Source organism: Myotis davidii, unplaced genomic scaffold (genome assembly GCF_000327345.1).
Source record: "Myotis davidii unplaced genomic scaffold, ASM32734v1 scaffold299, whole genome shotgun sequence".
In the NCBI taxonomy this organism is placed as follows: domain Eukaryota; kingdom Metazoa; phylum Chordata; class Mammalia; order Chiroptera; family Vespertilionidae; genus Myotis; species Myotis davidii.
Window position 1 is genome coordinate 4,851,023 of NW_006293088.1, and position 18,366 is coordinate 4,869,388.

General features: G+C 39.9%; 1 protein-coding gene across 1 annotated transcript in view; it reads right to left on the bottom strand.

Moving 5' to 3' along the window:
* Positions 1-18,366, bottom strand: part of VPS13D (vacuolar protein sorting 13 homolog D (S. cerevisiae)) — a 236,959-nt gene that overhangs the window by 177,156 nt on the left and 41,437 nt on the right. Inside the window, 5 exon segments of the mRNA XM_006766790.2 lie at positions 1,356-1,566; positions 4,336-4,540; positions 10,347-10,529; positions 16,663-16,843; positions 18,324-18,365. Of these exon segments, the coding sequence (XP_006766853.1) occupies positions 1,356-1,566; positions 4,336-4,540; positions 10,347-10,529; positions 16,663-16,843; positions 18,324-18,365 (822 nt within the window).

Consider the following 18,366-nt stretch of genomic DNA (forward strand, 5'->3'; position numbering starts at 1 on the left):
AACCAACCAAGAGAAGCTGGAAGGGATTACCGAGTGCCCTCCTGGGTTCCTGTCTGGGTGGAGTGAGAAGCGGATCGGATGCCTTATGTTCAGTTATCACCTTTTATCTGGGCTAACAGCGTATAACCATTTGCACATAAACACTGATGAAAGTGGGTAACGTTTAGATAAGGAGAGTAGCAAAGCACTTTTTTTTTGGAAGCATTACTTGAAAAGAAAACAAAGTGTTCGATTTCTAAATAATGAAGCTCCTCTTAAGTCTGCTAAGCCAGTAAAACCAAATATAGCCCATGCCAACCATAACTGAACACCAGCCAAGGAGCACTTGAATAACAAGTAAGAATGAAATGCAAAAATCCCAGTGAGAGCAGCTAAACTCTTTCATTAATCCAGACAGAAACAAAAAAGTGACATAAAAGGACTTGCCCAAACCCAAGGACTGCAAAGGGTGTGGCCAAAGAGGGACTCAAATCACACCCTATACCAGCAAGGAGACTGCTTTTCAAAGCATTACTTTACAACCACTGCTCATCTCTCCCTGGAGCTGAGATGCAAATGTTGCTGCTTCTCCAAAACTAGTGCCTCAAACTGAAGGCCTCACGTACTGAGGCCAGCAGCCTCCAGTCGTGCACAGGGCCAGGTGGGCACCAACACCCCCAGACGACCTTGTTAATATACACCTGAGGCTCTGCCCTGAGAGTCGGCTTCTGGTGGACTCAGGTAGGCTCTGGGAATGCCTATTTTCAAGACCTTTCCCAGCCAGGCATGGCACTAATGACAATTAAAACGACATTCTAAACTACAGAAAGAAGCATCCTGTGTTTTGAGAGACCAGTGAAAAGGTAAAGTCAGTTCATTAGTGTTTATGGAGTACTTTCAGATTGCTCAATAGAGTGAAATGTGCAAAACTGCATCTAAACAGTTATTCTGATTAAATGGAGCTCCAGGGAAAATAGCAATACCAGGCCCAGAGCCTACTGTATTTGGAACATATAATCCTCATGTCACCTCTTCCAAAATATTTTCCCTGCCATCACCACCTCCCTACCCACACCAAAATCCATGCTAAACGTATGTCTCTTCCTGTCTCCACGGCACCTGCTGCAATCCTAGCACAGTTTATAGCACTGACTCAAACACTAAATTAGAACCATTGACTTGCCTTCCTAGATCCCTCAGCAAAGCTCTGTGAAGGCAGACGTTTTTTCTTTCATCACAGCAGCCCTCATGTCTAGAACATTTATTACATGAAGAAATAAGCGAACACTGATTATCTTTCACACTTACCTAACAGCACTGATTTCCGCCTTATTAACATTCTACTTGTGATAGTTAATCAGATATAAAACACTCACCTGTCCAAATTCCTTTCCACCTGCAATTTCAGCCGGCAAGGCTCAGTTAAGAGGCTGCCTCCCGTCTGTCGCACAAAATAGGAGGGAAAGACCAGATCTCCACTGCTGTCGTCTGAGGCCTTCGAATACTCCCGGGGACGTCTCTCGGCAGCAAAGATGTCCATGTCTTGCAGATCCACGACAATGCAATCCAGCAGGCAGACATGGTCTTCTATGTGGACCCAAGAAAAGAGGGAGAATGAAGAAAATGAGACCCAAAAAAGGCTGGTCCTGAGCAAAACTAAAAAGCCAAAGAAAGTTCATTCTGTCTTTGGGAAAACGTTGAGAACTGCCTGCTTCAGGAAACTGGGTGCCCAGAAGTCTCCACACGGGCACCTGGACCTCCCTGCGCTACACTCTACGTGCTGACACTTCCTGCCTGCTCACCTCCACTTCAGGTGTATACTGTGCCACATTCCCTCGGCGCCTCACTACTGTCCAGAGACACTGGCTGAGATTAAAAGGTTTTGATGAAACTCATTTAACATGCATCCCTCCCAGAAAATCCAATAGGAATCTCCTGTAGAGATAACATTACCCAAAGGTTACAACATCTCCCAGCAACAAAACTCTTTTTCTAACATATACCACATGTGCCATTTCCACCACCACTGATCTAATCCAAACCACCTTTGTTCTTGCTTAGATCACCATAAACGCCCCCTCCCACATACCAACAAATTCCCTCCTGGCCCTTACAAAACCATTCTGCCCACAACATACCAGTGTAATCCCTTTAAAAAATAAAAAATAAAAAATGAGACATAACATACATTCTCTTCCTTCACACACTTTAATGGCTATGTTTATTCCAAATTTTTTTCTGTAAATCTCCCCTAAGCCCTGTAAGACCCTGCTTAAGCCCACTGCCTACTTTTCCAGCCTCACCTTAAGCCAGTGATGGCGAACCTATGACACGCGTGTCAGAGGTGACACGCGAACTCATTTTTTTGGTTGATTTTTCTTTGTTAAATGGCATTGAAATATATAAAATAAATATCAAAAATATGTCTTTGTTTTACTATGGTTGCAAATATCAAAAAATTTCTATATGTGACACGGCACCAGAGTTAAGTTAGGGTTTTTCAAAATGCTGACACGCCGAGCTCAAAAGGTTCGCCGTCACTGCCTTAAGCCATTCTCCACTTTGCTCATGAAGACTCAGGCTTACTGGTCTTTATTTCCCCAAAGGCCAAGCTCTTTGCTGTCTGAACAGCCTTGCCTATGATGCCGCCCTCTCTTCTCCATCTCACCTAGGTCCTCTCTGTTCTTCAGTCTTCCCTATAACATTTATCTTAGTCTTCCAATATTTAGATGCTTATTTAATGTCATTCCCACATTATTCACATGGTGGCAGGAACCATGTCTAACAGCATACACCTGGCATTAAGCAGGCACTAAATAAATTAGTTCTTGATTTCTTGACTATACTGATAACTTGGTGAAACAGATAAAAGTACAGCTGATTTGGAAGAAGGAGGGATGGGATAGGAAGGAAGGGCTTCAGAGAGTCCCTGGGGTCATCATGGAATCCTAGAGTAAATAGAAGTATGAAAACCACTGCCTTAATCCAATCTTATACACAAATAGAGGAATCCCAGAAATAAAAAGTAAGTCAGGAGAAATATTCTTGGGAGAGATCTTTCTACATCCCAAATCCCTTCCTATATGTAAGGCTGCCCTCATTCCTCACCAGCACTGTCATCAGAGCGACAGAAGACAACATTTGCTGAGGGTGCTGTGAGTGCACCCACTCCTGTGCTCCTATGTGCGACATACATAGATCGACAGGCAACACCACGTGGGTTAAGAATTCAGGTTCTGGAGTCAGACTGCCTAAGCTCATAGTCCAATGCTACCATTTACTATCTATGTAACTGGGCAGGTTAAATTACTTAATCTCTCTTAGCCTTTATCTCTTCACCTGTAAAATGGGGATAAAAATAAAACTCTATAGGGGTGTTATGAGGATGAAATATGTGTGATAATTTACGTAAAGAATGTGCCACAATGTCTGGCACATAGTAAGTGTTCAACAACTCCTATTATGATAGTCATATAATGCCATTAACCACCCAAGTAACCACCCTCCTGTCGCCCTGAGGGCTGTAAGACGCTGCAGGGCGCTAGCTCTTCCTCACATCTAACAGAAGATGCTCAGCAATCTCCCCCAGCTTGAGTCTCCGTGTCATTCCTTCTTCGCCGACTCCGTCCACACCTTTGGGGACCCCGGACCTGCTGGGGTTGGACCCCAGCAACCACGATCAACTGGTTTTTGTGGTTAATCAATACCCTGCTTCCCTCTCGAGCTCCTTGGAGCAGCATCTCACTCATGCAATCCATCACCCAACCAGAACCCACCTGAAAACTAAAAGGCCAAAATTAGGCTCTCAGCTGGATGACCCATTCTTAAATTCCAGAGCAGGAAACTAATGACTAGATGGTCCATGTCTTTTAAAAATTGTTATTTAAAGTATTTCTGTTGTTACCTAATTTACACTGACATTTTATGAAAGAGTTATGTTTCATTTTTTAGAATTAAATAGTGACTGGCAAGGATGGTATCGGAATAGTAGGTGTGTCTAAGGAGGCAGGAATCATTCTAGTTATAAATATACCATCTGGTGGCAACTCTCTTGACCGATAAGGAAAAAATCCCAATAAATGATCTAAATATCTTTATTTACCCTGTGTCTTGCTAATTTAACCAACTTTAGAAGTCACCCAATGCTAAGTCTACAACCTAAATTTCTTAAACCTACTAAAGCAATGTCAAAATTCCATTAGCACAGAAGACATGCTATTGCTCTGCCAGCATCTGCCCTTTGCCAGGGTGCAGCCTCCTCTTTCACTCCCACTGCTCCCCCCCCACGACACCCCCACCTACAGCCACCTCATGAATTCCTCACCTTCATCACCCAGCCCCTTTCTCCTCTCTTACCTGGACTACTGGAAACCTGGCCGACAGAGGGTGTGGCTTGCTGCCCTTGCTGCTTGGTCGAGGCACTGGGCATGAGCTCACTCTTCAGGGCGCCTACACCCACTCCAGCAGGCGGCGTGTGGCTGTCCTTCGGGTCCTCCGTGCTCGTCGTCTTCCTCATGCTGTGTTTGGGAAAGCTCACCGGGGAAGCTGAAGGCACCGATTCCTGGAAGAAACAGAATAAAGCTAAAAGGCAAGAATGGGGGTGGTCTCTTTACGGTCCTGGAAATCCCATCCAGTCCCTGGGCTCTTCCAAGACCCTATCACTTGGCGCTTCCCAAGACAACCTGATCGCATGAGCAAAGGGTAGTAACAGGATCGTGACATTTACATCACATGTAATTACCTGCAGAGATGGTACATATAATTCAATACCTGTTGAAAACTGTGGCAATTTTGCAGGAAGAGATTATCTTCTGTCTTAAGAGCAAATGTTAAGATGCTAAAGGCCAGTGGTTTGTTGAATCAACGTAAAATGAAGCAAAAGCTAATCTCTCAGCCATATGATATATTGTCACTGTGCTGGACGGGAGGGGCTTATTGTTCTAAGAAATGTATCTAACAGCAAGTATGGTTCCAATGGAATTAATTAATTACGTAAGTGTTTGCATTTTCTGGAAGTCTCTCCTCATGGGTTCACATTTCTTATCTCTCTCAGTAACTGTATGTCAATGGAGAAAGAAAAAAAAGGAAAACACAGGCGGTTGGCCATTCCTATTATGTTTCCGTTCAAGGACACAAAGATTAAGGGCTAATCCCGAGTAAAATAAATTCTATAAAATACTACACCCTGCTCTTACATACTCAGTACCTTCAGTTAACTGCCAACAGGGATAAATCTTTTCACCAAAATGATTCAATAACTGACTTGAAAACCTCCCGTGACTGCTTTGCCCAAGCCTGAGAGCCCTGCATCCCTACAGCTTGTGCCTCCCCAGCGTTCTCATCTATCCATCCTCAAGAGCGGATTGGAGGAGGGGAGAAGGGTTTTCCACTAGTGCGGCCTTGCATGTCACTCCTCTCAGCCTTCGAGGAGGTAACTGCTCTCCTTCCCGGTTCTCTTGGGTAGCAATTACACGTAACAGTGAAGGAAACCAGTTCTTACTTTCCAAAATGTGTTTTGCAAGTCAAATTACTAGGTAAATGCTATTACTTAAGTATTTCAACATTAAAAACCTTCCCTCTTGCTTAGTTTATTTAAACTCTAGGGAGTATTTGTTGCTCTTTCATTTGACTCATCTCTACATCCTCACTGTAGCTGGTCTAAGTAAATCAATGGCTTGAGGAGATTAACTCAAAGCTTTTGAAAGGCTGACTTAGAAATTATGGTTTAAGCAAAAGTTATGATTGAGAAAAATGAAAGGAAGAGCATATGTAAAAAATTCAAACCTGCACTCATTAGGACATGGATTTATGTAAAACAATTCTAAACACACAGGAGTCATAAAGCTCAAAGGCAAATAACCTCTCCACAAGCTTTGGTTTCAGGATTACTTCCTGTTCTTCAACCACTGGGATGCATGCTAGACAAACCTCACACGTGCAAATGTATCCGAGGGCAAATGGAAATGCAAACTGATTTCTGGTGAGGAAAGTAACTATCCACTTTATATAGGCCTAGGTCAACTGAGCTTGGCTGTACACGTCGGAGGCAAGCTTCACAGATATGTTTATCTGATTACAGATACTTTCACAGGCAGCACACTCCAAGCAGCCCTTATGGAATTCTACAGAACAACCACTAGTATGCAACAAGATAAGGCTTTTCTAGGGCTTAAGGAAATAAAAATACACCACCAAGAACTTACATACTACCTAGAGCGAGAGTGAGACCGAGAGCAAGAAAGAAAGGGAAGAAAAGGAAAGGAAAGGAAAGGAAAGGAAAGGAAAGGAAAGGAAAGGAAAGGAAAGGAAAGGAAAGAAAAGGAAAGGAAAGAGAGACAAAGAGAAGAAAAGCAATTGCTTTTCATGGTCCTTAAGAACTTCTCTACACAGGAGGAAAGTGAGACACACACACACACACACACACACACACACACACACGATAAGCAGACTTTCCCAATGAGATACTTTAAAGGGTTAATTTTTAAAAAAAATTTTTTTTAAGCATAAGAGTGTGAATTGACTGCTGAATCCCATAAGGTCTTTCAGAATAACCAGGAGGCAAAAAAGCATATTATACCTTGAAGAAACAGCGATCCTTGTAAGCACTGCCACTTAAAATCAAATCCTCAAAAACAAATACAGGGAAATTTTTTCATTAAAATGCTGCAAACTGTAAACAGTTATCTGGCTTACTTAACAAAACCTTCTTGAGATAGCTGGCAATTCTTTGTTATGCTAACTTCAGTGTCAGCTTGTGAACCCATATATAAATACTAGAGGCCCAGTGCACAAAATTCATGCATGGGTAGGGCCCCTAGGCCTGGCCGGTGATCAGGGCCAATTGGGACCTTCCTTCCCCCAGCTGCCAGCTGCCAGCGGGGCCTTCCTTCCCTGGATGCTGGCTGTTAGCCAGGGCCTTCCTTCATTCTGTGGTGCCCCCCTGGTGGTCAGCCACATCATAGCGAGCAGTCAAACTCCCAGTCAGTCGAACTCCAGAGGGGATAATTTGCATATTAGCCTTTTATTATATAGGATTATATAGGATATCTGAGAACATCAGTCCTTTACTGAAGGGTAGAGAAACAGAAATGGTACTTATTGAATTTAATTACCCATTCTGGCTCTAACTGACCTTTTTCTAAAAATATTTAGGTCTCAAAACAAAGATTTACCACAAAACAAATATGTTCCCAAAAACTTACTGTAAACTCAAAAGACAGTTCCCAAGGAGGACTCCCTGGGCAGTAATGGCAATGGAGCTGGAACAAAGACGCAATATCCAGAGATGATGATGGGGACAATGTTCGTGTGCAAACACTGGTGCTGATACTTTTGTCTAAAATCTACTCATGTTAATTATAAACACTTCATACTAAGGAGAAGTGAATAAGAAAGTTTAGAAGCAGTTACCAATCTTTCTTTTTATGAATGAATCTTTCTTTTATGTTCTTTAAATCAGCAAACAGCAAAATGCTTATATCTCAACTATGAAAACTGATTTACTTCATTAAGGCCAAGGTTACTAGTTCCCTAGTGGGCTTACTGTGAAAAGACCAATGGTGGTGGATCTCACTTTTACTGTTGCCAAAAATACACATAAGTAGTGGCTTGGCAGTTAGAGTATCAGCCGACTCACTGGAGGGTCATGGGTTCAATTCCTGGTCAACGGCAAGTACCTGGGTTGCAGGTTCAATCCCTGGCCCCAATTGGGGCATGTGCGGGAGACAACAAATAGATCTCTCTCTCTCTCTCTCTCGCTCTCTCTCTCTCCCCTTCCCCTCCCTTCCTTCTACTCTCTCTAAAAATCAATGGGACAAATATCCTGAGGTGAGGATTAACAAACTAAGAAAAATACCCTTGAGTGGGAGCCTGTTTCTCCCAGTCAAAGCAGCCTCTGGCGGTGAGGTCTGTTACCCACAGGAGGACTGCTCGCAGCTCTGCCAGAGGGATGCCCATGAGCTGGACGAACCTGGTGCTGCCTCCCTGTGCATCACTAAACACTGTGGCCTCCGCTCTGATCACTAAATCTGGTTTACCTGGGCGAGTGGCTATAACTAAGATGATACATGGACAACATGACCTCCAGGCCTTTGTCCAAACACCCCCAACTCTGGGTCCAGAGCCCAAGGTTACAACACATGGACGTGGTTCCAATGATGGTCACTGTCCCATCTTCACTCTTCTCCTTCCTCCACCCATTCCCACTCACTGAATCACATATCTTCGGTTCACGATGTTTACGTGAATAACAGTGAGTAAATGAATGAGTGAAAAGTAAAAGAAATAAAAAATGCAGAGACGGTAATTTGAAAATCATAACATTAAGCATTGCCAACAAATATTATCTTCCTATTACTTTCTGAACTGAGTTGCTGTCCTTGGCAACATCCTGGTAAGGACTACCACCCCACTCATGCCCTTTCATCTTCTTTTCTATCTGTACCTAGAGAGGCAACAGTAACTGCGCGTTCATATCTTTGCTGTCATAATCTTTCGAGTTCTTCCATCTAAGATATTTTAATGAATTCACTGCCCCACCCTTCAGAAAATTCAAAGAGCTATAGCTACTCAGTAAGGGCTACTCAAGACACATAACAGGAACAGCGTTTGTCAGCTTATTTTCCCCACGTTAACCTAATCCTGATCCCGGGAGGTAAAATCAAATCACAGCTAAGAGAGTGGAGTATGGGAGCCAGACACATCTAAGTCTAAGGTCCACATGTCCTCCTCACTACCTGTATAATCCAAAAGAAATGGCTTCATCTTTTTAAGTCTCAATTTCTTTATCTGGAAAAATGGTGTTAATAACACTAGATACCTCTTAGGTTACTAATGAGAACAAAGTGAACAAATATGTAAAAAGCATAGGCTGATGTATAATAAGCATTTAATAAGCATTCAATAAGCTTTCAATAAGCATTCAGTATTAGTGCTATTATTGTCAGTCATAAGATCTTACAATTAAATCAAATTTTATGTACACCTCCCTTCAAAGGCCATCTCTCTCCCAGTGTTATTAGCTGTTAGACCAAAACCAGCATAACTAGCTGGGGTTTTCAGTAAGTGCTATTCTGACAAGGTAAAACGAGTTTGTACTGAATAAGCAGATAGAGTGAAAAGCCACTGTGGAAACTAGCAAGGTGCCATCAAAACACACAGGGGAAAAAGAACAAGACACCTCTAGTTCCAGCAATGGTACCAGTCTCCTCAGTGCAAATGTGAGTGGGAGGGGCTAATCAGACCAACTCCACATCCTCTTGGCACTAAGTCTGTGATTACTAGGTGCTCTCTCTCTCTCTCTCTCTCTCTCTCTCTTTTTTTTTCCTTTTTGTTTTGTTAATCCTCACCCAAGGATATTTTTCCATTGATTTTTAGGAGAGTGGAAGGGAGTGGGAGAGAGAGAGAGAGAAACATCAATGTGAGAGAGACACATCAATTGGTTGCCTCCCTCCCGCACCTGGACCACCCCAGACTAGGGCTGGGGATCAAGCCTGCAACCAAGGTATGTGCCCTTGACCAGATCCAACCTGGGACCCTTCAGTCCACTGAGCCAAACTGGCTAGGGTGGTGCTCCCATTTTTATCATTTATTCTCAATGAGTCCCCCTTTTTCTAAATGTAAAATGAAAACAATAGCAATCCTCATGCCAATTACCTCCAAACATTATTGTAAGAAATACAATAAGTTCTAATATAATTTTAAACTATAGAGCAATATCTGTATAAGACTTTATTATAAGGATATTTTTTAATGGCTTCAGATAAACCTTGGGCCAAATCAGGTCCCCTGAAAAAGCCAAATAGTGTAAAAAGTTGATTATTCTGAGGTCAAACAGTGAGGAAAGCATTATAAAGATGGAAGATTGGTTCTGTTGGTTTGTTTGATAAAATTACTTACTACATACAGTTAGTAAAGGTTACAATTTCTACTATCTCTATTAAAAGGTAAATTAAAATGTCAATAAAATGTCAAAAATAAATCTTCAAGCCCTAGTCAGTTACTCAATGGTTAGAGCATCAGCCCGAGGGCTGATGGGTCACAGGTTCAATTCCCAATCAAGGACACATACTTCAGTAGCAGGTTTGCTCCCTGCCCAGGCTCGGGGCGCATGCGGGAGGCAGCCAGTCGATGTTTCTTTCTCTCTCCCCTCCTGCTCCCTCCCTTTCACACTCCTTAAAAATCAATGGGGAAAATATCCTTGGGTGAGGATTAAATAATAATAATGATAATAATAATAATAATAATAATAATTCTTCAAAGTCACATACACTAACAGCAGTTAGGACCACCTCACAGCAACACATGAATTTTTCAATTAGTGTTTCAATGCCAGTTCAGTGACAAGGGAATGGGTACTAACTGCTCACCTTATCTTGTAAGGAAAAGGTCCCAGGAAAACCAGCAAAGAGAAACCTGTTCTTGACTTTCAACTTCCCCAAATTTGCTACAATCAGATTATTTGATCTGGAACTTTCTGGGATAAGGAGAACAGGAGCACCAGCCTCGATATCCAGGAGAACCCGTGAGCAGCGCTGGGCTTGATCTCTCACCTGTAAGAGAAAAGAAAATGGACTCAGAGGATCAATTAATTCCCTAATTTTACAGGTCTCCAAAAAGTTCCATAAATTTATAGAACCAAAACACCTAAAATCATACAGAGAACTAGTATATCCTATAACCACCATGGAGTTAAATTAGAAATCAGTAACAAGGAGATAATGAAAAACCCCAAATATTTGAAAATCAGACTACACACTTCTAAATAACCCATGGGTCAAAGAAGAAATCACAAGGGAAATGGAAACATATTTTGACCTTACTGATAACTAAATCATTGCATGCTAAAATTCAAGGGATGTGCTTAAAACAGTAGAGAAAATGTTCAGTAAATGTTTATTTTATATTTAAAAATAAAGATTTAAGGCCAATGTTCAAGGCTTCTATCTTAAGAAGCTAAAAAAAAAAAAAAAAAGAAAAGCAAGATAAAACTAAGTAGAGGAAAGAACATAATAAAGAACAGAAATTACTTAATTAGAAAACAAACAATAGAAAAAAAATAAAACGTTCATGGAACACTACACCAACAACCACAGAATATACATTCTTTTTAAATTCTAATCTTTATACCAGGCTTCAATAAATTGGTTCTTTGAAAAGACTGATGAAAAATGATAAACCTCTACTTATAATAATAAAAAGAAAGAAATGAAACAAAAATCACCACTAAAAGGAAGGAGTGGGGGACACTGCTACAGAACTTACAAATATTAAAAAGATAAGGGAACCTATGAAAAATTTCATGCCAACAAACTGACAATTTAGATGAAGTAGACAAACTCCTTTAAAAAAAACTATCTACAGTTAACATCATATTTAATGGTGAAAAACAATGTTTTCCCACTAAGATAGCAATTTTCAACAGGTATGCCTGACTTCTTTTCCCTTAGATTGTCAAATAAAAAAAATGACAACAGCCAATACGACAATATTTGTCTGGTGTGAATGAATCAAAATTATTCCTATTTTTTGGCCAGATCCACAAAATACATATTTTTTGGTGTGCCACAGAATTTTAGTAATTAGTTTATGTGTGCAGTGGAATGGAAAAGGTTGAAAATCACTGCCCTACAATAAGGAACAAGACAAGTATAGCCACTCTGACCACTTTTATTCAATATTGTAGTGGAAGTCCTAGTCTGGACAAAAAGGCAATTAGGTTGGAAAGGGAAAAATAAAATTCTCTTATTCTCAGACAACCATCATCTACAGCTGATCTACAGCTAAAGAATTTAAAGAAACTGGCATGCATGCCAAACATGGCACACCAGTAACTTTTGCTGGCACGCGAAACCCTCTCTTATAATCTTCCATTTACAATTTTTTTCTTAATATCGACTTCTTTATTTTTCAGATAAATTCAGTGTAGGTGCATCTTAGATAAATAAATAATTTTATATAGCATGTATACATTAAAAAATAAATGTATTTTTCATCATCATATACTGTGTTTTTGTCGCTCAAATGAATTTTATTATTTCTTCAAGGTTCTTCACATACGTACACCTTAACAGATATCAAGTAGGCGTAACATGTTCTCAAAAAATTAGGGTTGGCACACAGAAGAATTTTGAGTCAGAGATTTTGCTGGTTTTGGCACGCAGCAAAAAGGTTGCCCACCCCTGAACTAGAATAAGGAACTTCATTAAGATGACAGGATATGAGGTCAACATATCAATATGATTTTTTAAATTCATATCATTTACAATAGCATCCAAAATTGGAAATACTTAGAGACAAATATAACAAAATAACTGTAAGACCAGTATACCCAAAACTATAAAATATTGCTGAAATTGAAGACCTAATTAAATGGAGAGATGTACCATACTCAACGATGCAAAGACTCAAGATTGCTAAGGTGTCGATTCTCCTGATACACAGATTCAATGCAATCTCAACCAAAATCCTCAGTGACTTTACTGTAGAAATAGACAAGCTGATTCTAAAATGTATAAGGAAAAACAAAGAACCTAGAATAGCCAAAGCAATTTTGCAAAAAAAAGGAACAAAGTTGGAGAACTTAGACCTGGATTTCAAGACATACCACAAAGCAACAGTAATCAAGACTAGGTAGCACTGGCATACAATTAAATAAAACTCAATACAACAGAATAGAGAATGAAGAAATACACATAGACATATATGGTGAATTGAATCTCAACAAAAGTGCCAAGATATTTCAATGGGAAAGAATAGTCTGGGGATGTATATGGGGGCGGGGAGGGGGGAGAATCTCAGTCCTTACTTCACAAAAAAACCCACAAAAGTCAACTAAAAATGGGAGAGGTCTAAGATTATAAAACTTCTAAAAGAGGATAAAGGAGAAAATGTCCGCCACCTTGTGGTAGGCAATGGTTTCTTTAATAAAACACAAATAGCACTAACCATAAAGTAAAGAAATTGGACTTCATCAAAAGGAAAAACTGCCTTTCAAAAAACAGTGTTAAGAAAATATTTTTATATATTAGATGAGCCACTGCCTAACCCAATAGGGCCTCATCATTTATCATCATAACTAATTATCTTTTTTTCATGTTTCTATCTTCCCACTAACAGATAAGCTCCATGCGGTCAATGACCATGTCTTTCTTGTTGTCCATTATATTCCCAGCAGCTGGCACAATGTACAACACATTACTCCACAATAAATATTCACTAAATAATTGAAAAAATGAACAAATAAGGTTGTCATAAGGATCAAATGAGGTAATATATATGAAAGTACTTTGAAAACTCCAAAGCATTGTTAATATAAATAATTATTAATTGAATGTAAAGCACACTTATTTTTGTTATCTCCATTTTCCTTCTACAACTGAGTCAACAGAAGAAGAGCAAGAAAAATAACTTGCCGCTGGTCACACAGCTTATAGTGGCAACACCTAGACTCCAGATTCCTGTCCCAAGATTTCTAAAGTGAATGTCTTAACTCCACCAAAATTCTGTACTCCAGTTCCTCAGTGAATAAACAAGTTTAATATGAGAGGCACCATGTAAAGTAGAAGACACAGGATATCTGTATCATACTTCTGGGGTAAAAAATAAAGGAAACAGCTATATTTTTGGCCGATTTTTCTCAGTGGTTAGAGCATTGGCCCTTGGACCACAGGGTCACAGGTTGGATTCCCAGTCAAGGGCACATACCTGGCTTGCAGGCTCAATCCCCGGCCACAGGTGGGGCATGTGCAGGAGGCATGTGTCTCTCTCACATGGATGTATTTGTCTCATTCCCTCCCCTCCATGTCTCTTCCTCTCTCTTCCTCTTCCTCCTTCTCTTCCCCTCTCTCTAAAAATCATGGCAAAAATATCCTCAGGTGAGGATAAACAAAAAAAATTAAATTAAAATAAAGAGCCCTGCTGGCATGGCTCAAAGGCTGAGCATCGACCTATGAATCAGAAAGTCACGGTTAGATTCCCAATGAGGACACATGCCCGGGTTGTGGACTCGATCCCTAGTGTAAGGCGAGCAGGTGGCAGCCAATCAATGATTCTCTCTCATCACTGATGCTGCTCTCTCTTCTTCTCCCTTTCTCTCTGAAATCAATAAAAAAATGTATTTTAAAAAATAAAGAAAGAAAACATTTCTCTTTGGCCTAAATTAGGTACATGATTTAGGTAAATGATGTTCTTCTAATTTCAAGCATCCTCCTTCCCTCCCTCTTTGCCTCCCTCCCCTGCCTTTTCTCTTTCTCAAGTCAATAAAAAAAATTTTTTTTAAATGTAAAAAATGATTAAAAAGAAATTTAAAGTCCCACTGGATCAGTATTTGTAGACATTAGAAAATGTATGACTAGAAATTCAGGTACAAGTCAAAGGTAGACAATACCACCTGTCATCAGTACAATATTAGGAGAAAGGAATTTAAATTTCAAACAAAATAACCTCTTAATCTTCTCTGCAACAAAGTAGGTCTTTAGCTCTCTCTGTAAATCTAAATAATTCAAACAGCTAGGTTACAAATCCTTGAGAAGATTGGCTTTTCTTCAAATGCCACACATTTAGCACGATTCAAAACAGAAAAATATGCCTTTACCTTCCGCTTGTCTTGTATCATTTAAAACTTACCTATTTAATTTCTTCCTCCCCAGGAAGTTAAACCCAATTACTCTGTAATGCACAGTGTGTACTTTCCTAACCCAACTGGTTCTTCACAATTACTTATTACAGTTTAAACACATGTAAAAATAATTGTTTTAAATGTACATAATTCCACCAGACAACATTTAGCAAAGTTGAACTGAGGGTCACAAAAAATGTTCATGACTTTATAGGATTCAATCCTATAAAATAATACCACTTAGGTATTCAATACCATTTACAGGATTCAAACCTATAATTCAGAAGCATTCAAAAATAAACTATGGGCACAAAGATATTCATGGAAGCATTATAAGAAAATGGTTAAGTAAACTAACTTTCTGGATTACATAGTTATTATTAAACAGAATTGCTATGAAAAATGCAAAGCAAAATGGAAAAAGATTATGAAAAAGGGTTATTCCCAAAGTGTATGCATGAAGGTAACACACTTTCTGTACTTCCCTATATGAACTATATGCTTTCCCTCAATTTAAAAGGTTTTTTTAAAAGCATATGTAGACCACAATACCATTTTACACTCGTAGCCAGCCCAAAACAAAAAGGTTGACAAGTGTTGGCAAAGATATGAATGACAAGGAATTCTTACACATTATCCATGGCAGTATGTAATGGAGGTGCCATTTCTGAAAACAACCTGGCATTATCTTATAGAGAAATATGTGCAATTCTCTGGCCCAAAAATTCCACTCCGAAGTATCTCAGAAAAACTCTCTAACACATACATGTACATTGGGAGACACTGTAAACAACCCAAGTGTTCAACAGGAAAGTGAATAAACCATGTGTGTCATTATATACAATGAAATTTAACAGTGAAAATAAATGAAATGCAATCACATGTAATAAATCTGAATGAATCTTATTAACACAGTGACCAAAGAAAGCAAGTCATAGCTTGGCCGGTGTGGCTCAGTGATTGAGTATTGACCTACAAACCAGGGCACATGGTTCAATTCCGTCAGGACACATGTCCAGTTTCAGGCTCAATCCAGTGGGGAAGGGGCGGGGGGGCACAGGAGGCAACCAACAAATGATTCTCTGTCATCATTGATGTTTCTAGCTCTCTCTCCCTCTCCCTTCCTCTCTGAAATCAATAAAAATATATTTTAAAAAAATAGAACTACATTATAATTGTTTTTCTGTGATTCCCAAACTGCACCAAGACACTGCAGGATGCTGCTGCCCACTCACAAGTGGGCTGCCAGGCCATGTTAAAGTTTTAGGTAAACATGTCATCTGTCAGACACCGCAAAATGCAAACCACTAGCTTGAGCTAGTTCATTTTCAATACTAAATCCTGTGACATCCTTTCAATGATGTCTCATCTTTGTGAAGCTAGGTCTTAAGCAGCTGCTGTGACAAAAAGCAAGAACCATGAGAAAGTAAATGCAGAACAGGAAATGAGGGCTGTCATGTCCAATCCAATTCCAAGTTTGAGAATTTGTGGTTATTTGAGAATGAAATAAAAATATTATTCTTTCACTTATGTGTTATTATTTTTCAAAAAGCTACTAAGTGTTAGGACATATGTACTTACTTAATTGTTTAGTCTTAATTACTTCGTAAATGGGAAGCCATTAGGTGTGTCTTTTGGCCCAGCATGTGCCATGGAAAGACTCCCAAGACAGTAAGGGTGCCAGAAGCAGTTTGGGAATTTCTAATTCTATTTGAAAAAAACCCTCTTTATATACATTATTCAGGACCACTTTCCAGTAGAAGAATCCTCACTAAAGTCCTAGAAGGGCCAGAGTATTAAGTGTTATCCATAAATTTCATGAATCATTTTTAGAGAAAGTTAAAGCTAAACTTTAAAGGTAACTAGAACACAATCCAATGAATAAGAAATGTAAGTCTCAGATCACAGCAAGATTTCTATAGATAACCAGCTACATGGAGGACATCAGTAAGCATTAAGTTATCTAATTACCTTGAGTGAAATTGTCCAGGTTTAGCTTTAGAGGCTTAAAAGTTCCACTGATCAGTCAAACTGAAAAGGCAACTTGGAGAAATGAGACTGCCTACCGTCTGGCCCTCAATCGCGGCCCGCTGGCGCCCCAGGACGTCCTGCAGCTGAGTGAAGTGCTGAATGAAGGCCACCACCTCCGCCTGGAAGCGCTGGGTGTGCACGTACTGCACCGAGGCCATCTGGAGGCTCACGCGAATGTCGTGCTCCCTCCGCAGCAGAGGGTCGGGCCGTCCATACCTAGAAACGGCGAAAACGTGACTCACGGCAGCCAGATACAAGCTAGTATCTGAAGACAACCTGGATTGAGCTAGGGGTTTCCCTAGAGAACACACTTAGTGATTAAAATGGAAATCCACATCAAGTTTTACAAAGTGAACTCCAATAACCACTCCCTTTCTGAGCTTCGTTCGGCAAGTGTTGAGAATGTGCAATAAAAGGCTGGTGTGAGACGGCCAGGGCTATACACAGGTGGGCACCTCCAGGCACTCACTCACTCTGGATTCCAGAACTCACTCACAAGCCACCTGTGGTTCAGACCTCTGACCTGGGCCTTTAAGGAAAAGCAATTATTCCTGCTCACTCTGTTCTAGCAACGATTGTGACAATATGGGTTTAGAAGATAATAAAAATAAGACATGAAACAATGTGTAAGAAAACTGGGCAACCAAACCAATGTTCCTGGGGAAAGCTCTTCTGGAGGCAGAATTTAACTCCAGTGAAATGTAGGCCAAAGAGGCTTAGCATCTACATTCCAAGACAAATTAGAAAACCTTACTAACGATTTTTAATTTACTAGAGTACGGAGCATGGTGTCATAATAATAAATTAATATACAGGATACAGTCACTGGGGAAAGGATCTCACATTAGCTAAACACCTATTCTGTGACAGACAGAGAATTAAGAGTTTTATATTAATTATCTCATTTATTACAGAACCACACCACTGTGGCAGGTAACAATAGAAACTAATCAATCTAAATGCTCAGTACAGTATGACATACTCCCCTTGAAAATGAAAGAAAAAGTTCCCCGATATCTTTAGAAACAGGTTTTCTCAGTTCTGGTTGAACATTAGAATCACTATGGCAAGTTGGGGGGCGGGGAGGACTGAGCATTACCCTACACCAAAATATTAGGGGTTATAGCTGGATATTTATATTTTCTAACAGCTTCCCAAAAGGTTGAAAAACCACCATTTTAAACTTTCTGCCTTTTAATAACTATGTAGGCCTAAAGATACCTTCTAAATTCTAAAACTGAAAAGATTCAATATAGATAGTTTCTACAGAAAAAAATGCACAATGTAATTTAACACCTATATCTTCAACAACTTTCTCAGGCTGCAATCATTCTAGAATGTTTACAGCTTGATGGAAACTGATCTTAGTCCCTCAACATTTAGAGAGGAAAACAGATGCACAGAGATGAAATGAGTTGCCTAAGATCCCATAACCAGTTAGGGGAGAGCGGCATGAGCCCAGGGATTTTAGTAATCAGAAGTATTTCAATCATGCCCATCTGTTTATGAAACCTGAGGAGCCCACTTCAGCACAGATCCATTTCAATAGGAATCAGGATTCCTCACCACTAGATCATACCAGTTTTATGTAAGAAGGTAAATTTTCTAAGTCTTTTCTTCATTGATTAGTCATCACGAATTTGAAACAGCCAGCAATAATGACAAAATGTCAAGTGAGAAAGATGGAGGTTTTTACTTAAAAGTCTGGAAGATGAGTGCTTCTTGCCCACTGGTGGTGA